Source organism: Humulus lupulus, chromosome 2, assembly GCF_963169125.1.
Source record: "Humulus lupulus chromosome 2, drHumLupu1.1, whole genome shotgun sequence".
In the NCBI taxonomy this organism is placed as follows: Eukaryota; Viridiplantae; Streptophyta; class Magnoliopsida; order Rosales; family Cannabaceae; genus Humulus; species Humulus lupulus.
Window position 1 is genome coordinate 83,083,114 of NC_084794.1, and position 11,617 is coordinate 83,094,730.

Below are 11,617 nucleotides of genomic sequence, written 5' to 3' on the forward strand. Positions count from 1 at the left end.
GCCCATTTGATTGAGGATGGTAAGGCAAATCTTTTCGGTGATAAACTCCATAACGAGCCAGCAATGCATTCAGTTGCTTATTCACAAAGTGTTTCCCTTCATCACTAATCAGAGCTCGGGGAGTGCCAAATCTAGTAAAAATATGTTTCTGTAGAAAATTAAGGACAGTTTTACCGTCATTGGATCTAGTTGTTGCAGCCTCCACCCATTTGGATACATAATCCACTGCCAATAGAATGTATTCATTGTTGTAAGATGGTGGAAAAGGCCCCATGAAATCGATGCCCCATACGTCAAACAGTTCCACCTCAAGAATCCCTTGTAAAGGCATTTCGTTTCTCCTCGAGATATTGCCAGTTCTCTGACATCTATCACAAGCCCTAACAAAAACATTGGCATCCTTGAATAATGAAGGCCAATAGAAACCGCTTTGTAATACTTTATCCGCCGTTCTTGATGCTCCAAAATGCCCTCCGCATTGTTGAGTATGACAGTGATTAAGAATGGACTGCATCTCTTCTTCAGGAACACACCTTCTGATAATCTGATCAACACAGTGCCTATAGAGAATAGGTTCCTCCCAATAGTAGTGTTTCACCTCAGAAAAGAATTTCTGTAATTGCTGCTTTGACATTTCAGGAGGCACAATCTTGGCAACTAAGAAGTTCACTATGTCTGCAAACCAAGGGACAGCTAAGGTTTCACTTACCCCAAACAACTGCTCGTCAGGAAAATGATCATTGATTTGCACTGCTTTCTTATTTTCAGTCTCCTCCACCTCAAGTCTAGAGAGATGATCAGCTACCACATTCTCGCTGCCCTTTTTGTCACGAATCTCCATGTCAAATTCTTGAAGCAACAGAATCCATCTAATCAGGCGGGGCTTGGCATCTTTCTTTGACATCAAATATTTAATGGCAGAGTGATCAGTGTAGACAATCACTTTGTTGCCAATCAGATATGGTCTAAATTTGTCACAAGCAAACACAATAGCTAGCAACTCTTTTTCTGTAGTAGCATAATTCAGCTGAGCATCATTTAGAGTCCGACTAGCATAGTAAATAGACCTGAATACCTTGTCAATCCGCTGTCCCAGAACTGCCCCCACTGCGTAATCACTGGCATCACACATCAACTCAAAAGGCAATTCCCAATTCGGAGCTATCACAATTGGAGCAGAAATAAGCTTTTCTTTCAAGAAATTGAACGCCTTCAAACATTCGTCATTGAAATCAAAGACAACTCCATTCATAAGCAGATTCGAGAGAGGCTTAGACACCTTTGAGAAATCTTTGATGAATCTTCGATAGAACCCAGCGTGACCAAGAAAACTTCTAACTCCTTTGACTGAAACTGGTGGAGTCAGCTTTTCAATGGTAGAAATTTTTGCTCTATCTACCTCAATTCCCTCACTTGAAATTTTATGGCCAAGAACAATCCCCTCTTTCACCATAAAATGGCATTTCTCCCAATTCAACACCAGATTTGCCATCTCACAACGACGCAGCACGTTCTCCATGTGACCCAAACAGAGGTCGAATGATGAACCAAAAACAGAGAAATCATCCATGAAAATCTCAATACACCGGTCTACCATGTCTGAAAATATGGCCATCATGCACCGTTGAAATGTAGCAGGGGCGTTGCATAGTCCAAATGGCATTCTCCTGAAAGCAAATGTGCCATAAGGACATGTGAAGGTTATTTTCTCTTGATCCTCTGGTGCAATAGCGATCTGATGATACCCAGAATATCCATCCAAGAAACAGTAGTAGCTGTGGCCTGCCAATCTATCAAGCATCTGATCAAGGAAGGGCAAAGGAAAATGATCCTTCCTTGTTGCCTTATTGAGCTTGCGATAGTCTATACAAATCCGCCACCCCGTTACAGTCCTTGTTGGAATGAGTTCATTGTTCTCATTTTTCACCACAGTCATTCCACCCTTCTTAGGTACCACTTGTACAGGGCTCACCCATGCACTATCAGAAATTGGGTAGATCACCCCAACATCCAACCATTTAAGAATCTGCTCCAATACTACATCCTTCATGGCTGGATTGAGTCTTCTCTGAGCCTCTATGGATGGCTTGCAATTCTCCTCCAATAAGATTTTATGCATCACTGTCGCTGGGCTTATTCCTCTAATATCTGCCAAGGTCCACCCAATGGCCAATTTATGCTCCCTTAAAACCCTCAACAGTTTCTCCAATTCTATCTTTGACAGGTCAGCTGACACAATAACCGGTAAAGTTTTATTCTCTCCCAAATAAGCATATTGCAAGTGATCTGGGAGGACCTTTAATTCCAACGGTGGTGGCTGCTGAATGGAGGTTAGCGGTTTATCAGTCGCATCCGCTAATTCTTGAAACTTCTTCCAATATGGTTGGAACGAGTTGATCCAGTCGACACATTCTCTGATCTCAGCATCCTCATCATCATCGCCCTCATCACCCAATAATACTGCCTCTAAGGCATCTCTGCTCATCCTTCTCTTGGAGACTGCCTTTTCTATCATATCCACACTAAAGCAACTGTCACTAGCCACCGGATACTTCATAGACTTGAAGACATTAAAGACCACCTCATCTCCTTGAACTCTAAGCTTAAGCTCTCCTTTGTGAACATCAATAAGAGCTTGGCCTGTGGCTAGAAATGGCCTCCCGAGAATAATGGGGACATCTGTGTCCTCCTCCATGTCCAGAACAATAAAGTCAGCAGGAAATATGAACTTATCCACCTTCACAAGAACATCCTCAATAATACCTCGTGGATGTGTTAACGTTCGATCTGCGAGCTGTAAAGTGACAGTTGTTGGTTTTGCCTCCCCCAAACCAAGTCTTTTAAACACAGATAAGGGCATCAGATTGATACTTGCCCCCATATCACATAAGGCGTGCTTGCATTCAAACTTGCCAATGGTGCAAGGTATGGTGAAACTCCCCGGATCTCTCAGCTTTTGGGGTAACTTCCTTTGTAAAATAGCGCTGCACTCTTCAGTGAGTGCAACAGTCTCATAGTCCTCCATTCTCCTTTTCTTTGACAAAATCTCCTTCATGAACTTAACATAACTAGGCATCTGCTCCAAGGCCTCCGCAAAAGGAATGTTTATGTGCAGCTTTTTAAACACCTCAAGAAACTTAGAAAACTGTTTATCAAGGGTAGTCTTTTTAAGCCTCTGAGGGTATGGAACTCTAACTGGCTATTCAATAACAACTGGCGGACTCTGTTCTGACTGTTGATGGTCTTCAGTAACCCTTTCTGAACCAGACTGTTCACCCATCTCTTTATTCTGAACTACTGCCTGTGGAGGTCTAGGGTGCTCAGTTTGCTTCCCACTCCTCAGAGTAATTGCCTGAACTTGCTCCTTGGGGTTGACTTCAGTGTTACTAGGCAAGTTTCCCTGGGGTCTGTTATTGAGCATATTGGCCAACTGCCCAACCTGTGTCTCAAGGTTTCGAATAGAGGATCTGGTCTCAGTCATAAATTGAGTCTGAGTATTAGTAAGAGTCAACAAGGCAGCTTGCAGTTCATTAGGTCTCTCAGGTTGAGGCATTGATTGTTGAGGCCTAGGCTGCAGTGATGACGAAGCTTGATTCATAGGTGGTTGAGGCATGTTATTCTGAAATTGGCCTTGAAACTGAGGTTGTTGACCTTGATTATTCTTCCACGAAAAATTGGGATGATTTCGCCACCCAGGGTTGTAGTTGTTGGAGAATGGATTATTGAGCGGCCTTTGAAAGTTTCCCACCGCTTGAACTTGAGCATGATCCATTGGGGTGTTATTATTACAGATAGGGCACTGATCGAAAGAATGAGCACCACCACACATTTCACACCTCACTGCCATCTGAACCGCATTAGCAGATAGACTGCTCTGTTGCACTGCTTGGTCAAAGAAGCTACTTGCGCTGTTAAAGCAGTAATTGCATCCAGCTCATGCACCCCAGCTACCTTTCTGACTCCTGATGATCTTTCCTCAGACCACTGATGGTTATTTGTAGCCATGTCCTCCAGCAGCTCATAAGCACCAGCTGCGCTCTTGCTCATAAAAGTGCCACCTGCTGCAGCATCTATAATAGTTCTGGTTGTTGGACATAAACCATTGTAGAAATTCTGTACTAGCATCCACTGTTCAATGCCATGATGAGGACATCTTCTCAGGAGTTCCTTAAACCGTTCCCAAGCTTCATACAGTGACTCCCCGTCATTCTGGCAAAAGTTATTTATCTCTCCCCTCAATTTAGCAACCTTTGACGGAGGGAAGAATTTGGATAAAAATTTCTGAGCTAGATCTTGCCAAGTGACAATGGAGTTTGGCTGCAGAGAATTCAGCCAACTTTTAGCTCTGTCCCTTAGAGAAAATGGGAAGAGCCTAAGCTTGATTGCGTCATCACTCACCCCATTATATTTGAAGGTTCCACACAACTCCAGGAAGTTGGACAAATGGGTGTGAGGATCTTCAGAGGGCAACCCATTGAATTGCACAGAGGACTGCACCATTTGTAAAATAGCAGGCTTGATTTCGAAGTTGTTGGCCTCTACAGCTGGTGGGCGTATACTATTTTGTACTCCCGTCAGAGTGGGTAGCACATAATCTCTCAGACTCCTCTCAGCGTTGGTCTGAGCCTGAACCCCTTGTACAACTCCTGGATTTAGACCATTCCTGCCATCCCCATCATTCTGTGCCATCTTCACAGAATTCTGGGCCTCTCTCTTATTCTTTCTGATTTGATTGCAAGACTTTTTGATCTCGGGATTCAGAGGAACAAGTGTGGCTTTTCCTTTTCTACCACGCATATACAAAAATTCACCTGAGATAGAAAAATTTAGCAACTAAACAGATTAGAAGCAAATAAATTAAAATCAAATTAGAATAAAAATTAATTAGACTGATATTGATAATTATTTTCAGTCCCCGGCAACGGCGCCAAAAACTTGTTGCGATATTTATAGCTATGCAAGTGCACACAGTCGCAAACTTGTAATAAAATGGTAAAACCAAGTATCGTCCTCAAGGACTGATTTATCAATTACCAATCAATTAATCCCTTAATTCTATTTGATTAAGCAATTATCAGAGATTTTAAACTAAGAAAAATACTAACAAAGCGCAGTGAAGAATTAAACAAATTAACAAAGAAAACACGATTAGGACAATTATGATTCTCTATTTTTCCACCCTGTTATTTCCTAATGCAAACATCTATATCCCCTTCTCCCTATTCAAAAATAAGTTGCAACAACAATTCATAATCTGGTCAAGACTTATGAAATTCAATCTAAATGACAACTTCCTATATTTCTATGGTAAATTGAATCATGTAGAGGGCATTAGCCACGCAACTCAGAAAATAAACAAATAATCTAGATACTTTCGTTCTAAATTAAATTTGCATCCAAACAATCAAAGCATATCAAATTTCTCTTTTCAGATTTCAATTTGATTCATAAAATAGCAATTAGAGGTGATCAATCAATAATCGCACAATTAACATAGATTGCAAGGAATTGAAAGAGATGAAGAAGAATATCAATTTTGCATTAAACCATAACAAGGGTTTCCAAAAGATTCACATAAAAGCCCTAAAAGAAAATTTAGCCTATGATATTCATTCTAGCCATATAATTGTTTAATTACAAACATGAAAATTGACAGAAAAAGATGAAGAAAACTCAGGGACGAATCCTCCAATATGGTGTTCTTACTCCAGCCGTCGTCGTCTGCCTTTCAGCCTCTCTCAGTCGCCTATATGATTCCCAAAAACCCTACTGAAAGTTCCCTCTCGAAAAGACTGAATTGCCCATAAAAAATAATCAATTATGCCAGAATTCGCGAAACCAGCGCTATAGCGCTACCATTGTAGCGCTGTAGCGCTAAACTCAGAAACGATACGGGGAAAAAACTGGGCACCAGCGCTGTAGCGCTCTTTTGATAGCGCTATAGCGCTAAAGTCAGGAACAATCTTCCTGAAAACTGCGTCCAAGCGCTGTAGCGCTGATGTTGTAGCGCTTAAGTCAGTGCTGAACATCTTCAAGATCTCTTCCTAGTGCTACGGCGCTCCTAAGTTAGCGCTGTAGCGCTACTTACAGAACCACCCAAAAGTCACAAATCCGTCTCAATTTCATTCCATTTTCGCTCATTTTCAATATTTGCATCACTTAACATCAATAACCCTGAAACAAGAACAAACCAGCATAAATCTGAAATAAAACAACCCTAACTAATGAAAAATAGCCTAAAAACTAGAACCATAAACGAGCCTAAAACTCGTTTATCAACTCGTTTATCGTTTATGAGTGAGATGGAGAAAATGATAAATATATTATCTATATTATTTTCACTAATTTGATAATACATAGAAAGTGCATGACAAAATCTATATACTATTAGTAAACATAAATATAGATAATAAGATGAAGAAGTAGAGATGAAAGAAAATAAATAACTAAAATATATAAACTTTAAGCACATGGTGAATCAAAAATACCAAACAAAGTCATAGTACATATATGATCATCCTAACCTTCCTAAGAAGGTTAGCCTATTATGCTAGACATTCTCATGAAATTCTAGAGAGAAAATATGATAAATGAGACTAAAATTTGGTAGAGTTTTGCTACCTAAAAATTACATACAAAATGTGAAATGAGAGTCCTTATTTATAGAGGGGGGAAAGGACTAAAAAAAAATTAAACAACAAAATGGGGTTTACAAAATAAATCTGAAATATTAATAATAAAATATGATTTTGAAAAAATCAAATCTTATTATAAATATTAACCTAGTTATTTTGGTGTATGGTCAAAATACCCTTTTTCAAAAACACCAAAAAAAGATGAGCTTTAAAGCTCAAAATGACAATTTTGCAAGGCCCAATACCCACAAAATATGGGTTGAAGGTGGCTGGTGGAAGAAGTGGGTTTTGACCCATTTTCAGCCAATGAAAACGTGCCACGTCAACATGGGAGTTGAAGGAAGAGGGCTGCTGGAGGTTGGGCTACGGCTTAGGGAGTTGGGCCTGCTGGGAAAGGCTAGTGAGAGGTGCTTCACGTTGGGCTTGGGAAGTTGGGCCTGCTGGGAAAGGCTGGTAAGAGGTGCTTCTGGAGGGTCATGGTTGCGTGCGGGTCAAGAGGCTGCTGAAGGAAGTATTTGGACAGCTGGCGCTTCAGGGGCGCTCCACGTGGCACGCTGGGGGTGAAAGTAGCCTGGGCTTCGGTGGGCTTGGGGAGGAGACGGGCTGGGCTTCTCCTCAACAAAATGCCATTTTTTCCTTTTGTTTTTTCAGATTTAACTCTTTCTTTATTCTTTCTTTTTCTTTATGCCAAAATATCAATTAATTCCTAAAAAATAATAATAAATTAAATTATGATAAAATATTTTCATCCATAAAATATATCATATTAATTAAATGAAAATAATAATCAAAACTTAATTTATTTTGACATTTAAGATCAATAAAGGTGCACTTTTCACCTCTAATCAATAACCAATATTTTTTGGGCGGATACTGCTATGATAACATCGTACTTTCATTTGGTGATGTTATTATTTTTGATACTACATATCAGAAAAACGAAGAAGGAAGACCTTTTGCTATGTTTCTTGGAGTAAATAATCATAAACAAACAACTGTTTAGAAATATATCATCGCTTGTGTCTTTGGCACATATATCAAAATGCGACAAAACATCTTGACAATGTGTTTGAGAAGTTTAGAGAATTTTCAAAATATTTTAGTAATTGCATATATGATTATGATGAAAAAAGCAAATTTGTCGAAGCTTGGAATAATATGCTTATCAAATATGATCTTGAGGAAAATGATTGGTTGAAACATATGTATGACTTACGAGAGAAATGGGCTTTGGTTAATGGTAGAGAGATATTTTGTGTTGATATGACAACTACCCAAAGAAGTGAGAGTATGAATAATGCAATAAAGGATTTTGTCCGTTATAAACATAATCTTTTACGCTTTTTTGAAAATTTTGAAAGATTGCTTGATTATCGTCGCTATGAGGAGTTACAAGCTAATTTCAAAGTGACCCAAAGAAAAGTAAAATTGTCATTTGAGGTTGAAATTTTGACGCATGCATCAAGTTTTTATACCCTAGTAGTGTTAAACATGTTTCAAACTCAGGTTTGTGAGAGTTATGATTGTGTTATTACTTTATACGATGAGAATGAGACATTGTTTAAGTACAAATTTTTCCTTCAGAAAATGTATCTTCATCATATTGTTGAATATGATTCACCTGATGACACAGTGACATGATCTTGCAAGAAATTTCATTCACATGTATTTTGTGTTCACGTGCTCTTAAAGTTCTTTCTGAAAAAAAAAATATTGAAAATTCCTTCTCGGTATATTTTGAAAAGAAGGAAAATTAAGGCAAAGGTGAGAGATAAATTGGATAATTGTGCAACAAATAACCATAGTGAAGATCCTAAAATTGCTATGGTTAATCGTTATCAAGAGTTGTGTAGATTATTTCAAACTTGTGTTGTAATAAAGGCATCAAAGAGTGAGAAAGCATACAATTATGCTAAGAGTGGTCTTAGAAAGATTGTGGAAGAAATTGACGATCCATCAGGTGAACAAATCATACATAGCTATGACAAGAACCAATTTTCCAGCAGAGAGAGGAATAATATTAAAGGAATCAAGACAAAAGAAAAGGTTCGTGGTAAATCTAGCAGGCCAAAATGAGCCCTTGAAAAAGCTAGAAAGAAGAAAAAAGTTGAGTGCAATAAGGTTTCTTCACATCAGATATTATATATTATATCTACATATGCATAATAATTTAAAATATTAAGTCTCTATAATTTAATTATTTGTGTTATGTATTTATAGAATGAAGGATCAAGTGGAAGTGGAAAGAAATTTAATTAAAATAGCTTTGATGGTCCACATCAACATGATCCATTCATTTTTGGTGCATCACAAGTATGTAACAATTTTATTATTATTTAATATCTAATTTGTATGTCAATTATTGTTGTAATTAACATAAAATTCAATGTTTAGGCTTCATCCCATTTTGGTAGAGATAGACAACTTCATTTTGAAGTCTCTCTTGCTCAACAACCATTACAAAATTCAGAGTTATGTATATATCCACTTAATCTTAACCAAGTATGTGTATTATTTATTTATTTTAAAATGTATGTATATATAATTCTTCTTATTAATATAATATTTTGAGAGAACACATTATTATTTTGTAGCATGAAAGTCAAAATGCTTACACTAATCTAAATAACAATATGAGCATGATGGAATTGCTACAACAGGTATATTTGTATTTCATACTTTATTTACTAAATATATATATCCTATACATATATAATCTATTAATTATGTTTGTCTATTTTATGATGTACAAACTCATTCCTTTCATATAAGCTTTGAACTTCCTCAAAATCCACCAACCTCTTGAAGGAAGACACTTGTTGACACCGTTTTTCGTCAACATAATTATGAATAGCACTAAGCAATGTTTCAACAAAATAGAAAAAATCACAAGCTTTTTATGTGGTTCAACAGTTAAAATCTACCTAGTCCACGAGTCAATATTATTGATCTTGATACTCTCTCAAAGCTTTTTCATAAAATAATTTTGCAGAGTCTTCTCAGTCCAATTTGTGTGTGAGTACAAATTAAATTCCCAGGCTATTTATAGGCCTGATTGACAGAATATCTTCCCCTTTTTTTGGGAAGTTACCAAAAATCATTCAAATTATGAAATAAATGCAAATAAATACATTAATTACATAATATCCCATGATAATTGGGATTTAATATCTAATAGCAACAAATCCCTAAGGAATAAGGATTTCCTAACAGTTGTCGCGTGGAAAACGCATTCCTAAGCTCGATCGTGAGGTTGATGCGCTTTCGAGACTGATCCAGACTTCAAACTCGTCATTCTAGTCAACCTCCTCCTCATCTAGTGGTTTCATCGAACTCATTCTTCGGAGAAGAACTGTGCTTTCGAGTCTGCAACTTAAGCTTGAACAATATAACTCATGCTCGGGTGTTAATAAATGAATAGGCCTGGAATCATATCAAACTATAGAAGTGTCCATCCAACACTTGTCATTTTCGAGCTTACTCTTTTCGAGCCTACATTTCGAGGTTTATTTATTCATTCTCGAAATTCGGGTATAACAATACTTATATTAAAAGTTGAAGATAGACGCTCAGAGTAAAATAACAAAATCTCTTTTTATGCAAAGATTTTATTGGCAATTCTTAAACATGATATTATTTAAGTTTGATTAGTTTCACTCCTTATTTCTTTTTATTTTTCTATAGTAATCTTTATGATATTTTCACAACCACCCTTTTAAATACTACTCTTATTGGCTTTTTTTTTTTTTTTACAAAACTACTGCTATTGCTTTTTGTGTCTACATAATAGCACTAAAAAAAGCCATAAATTTTTTTTTACCACAAAATTATGGTATCAAAGAAAAAAAAAGTAGAATTATTTTAATTAAATGATAATAACATTTATATAAAAGAAAAGCTACGGTCTATATAAAAGAAATGGAAAAAAATTGGTTTAATTAAATGATAATAATATTTATATAAAAGAAGTAGCAACTCTCTAAATATAAAAGAAATTGAGTAAGTTATATACAACACTTTAAAAAAAAGGAGTAATTAACAAAAATTAAATAAACTGAAATATTGTAATAACATATATTATATTACATTTATTATCCCAAAAATTGGGATATCTGACATGTCACTAAATTTGGATGCATGGAGCAGACTGGGCAGACCCCTTGGAAGTTGGTCAATATATACCTGCAGGGAATACAAACAAGTTACTGTTTGGCATGGTATAGGCTCACCTGCTCGGCATGACCCCCAGATACTTGCTGGTTGGTATGACGAGCAGATATACCTGCTTGGATGAAAGTCGTTACACTCTCCGTTAGAACTCCGCGAGAATCAGCCAACCACCTACAAAGAGTGCCTAATAGCCCTAAAGACTTGGTCAAACCTCCTATCAAATAGGACTGTAACTACCCACGAGAAGAAGGAGGTATTTCCCTATCAGTTATGCTCAGGCACAACCCTAAGGCGAGGGGGACAGTATAAATACAAACCCTCCACCTCAGTAAAGGGGGTTAAGAAAAATAGCCTACCGACCAACTTTAAGAGCATACCGAGCAGTTTCGCTTGGTATTTAGCAGTGACTCTGCCACACTGTATTGCTTTTTACAGATAGAAATCCACTTGTAATCCCTTGTGATCTTGTGTAAAAACTTCAAAATTAATGCAAAAATAAAAGGACGTAGGTCATTACCGATCTTTGGGGCTGAACCTCTATAAATCTTATTATTCTTTATTATTTATTGCCTACTATTACTAGGTTCTTGGCTCATTTATTGCTCATTGATTGTCTAATTGAAAGCTCTCTAATTAATTATTTGACTATGCGTCAGTTGACAAAAAAACAAGTCAACATTTTGGTGCTTTCATTGAGAGCCTAAGACAATCACATTCAGATTCTATTGCTGCAAGGATGGTAGTCTCAACCAGAAGGTCAAGCCAAGTGCCTTTAGAGCCCGAGGCTGAAGTCTCTCACCAAGTACCGTTAA

The 11,617-nt window shown here is 37.2% G+C and overlaps 1 protein-coding gene and 1 non-coding gene across 2 annotated transcripts; both read left to right on the forward strand.

The window, feature by feature from the left end:
* Positions 1–4,135: 4,135 nt before the first annotated feature.
* On the forward strand, positions 4,136–4,242 carry LOC133820705 (small nucleolar RNA R71). Its single transcript, XR_009887106.1, has one exon. It is a non-coding gene; the product is annotated as a small nucleolar RNA R71 (small nucleolar RNA).
* Positions 4,243–7,793: 3,551 nt separating this feature from the next.
* On the forward strand, positions 7,794–8,711 carry LOC133814471 (protein FAR1-RELATED SEQUENCE 9-like). The gene is made up of 3 exons (XM_062247426.1): positions 7,794–8,057; positions 8,142–8,267; positions 8,328–8,711. Exons 1-3 carry the CDS (start codon positions 7,794–7,796, stop codon positions 8,709–8,711), a joined length of 774 nt encoding a protein of 257 aa, XP_062103410.1.
* Positions 8,712–11,617: the final 2,906 nt, after the last annotated feature.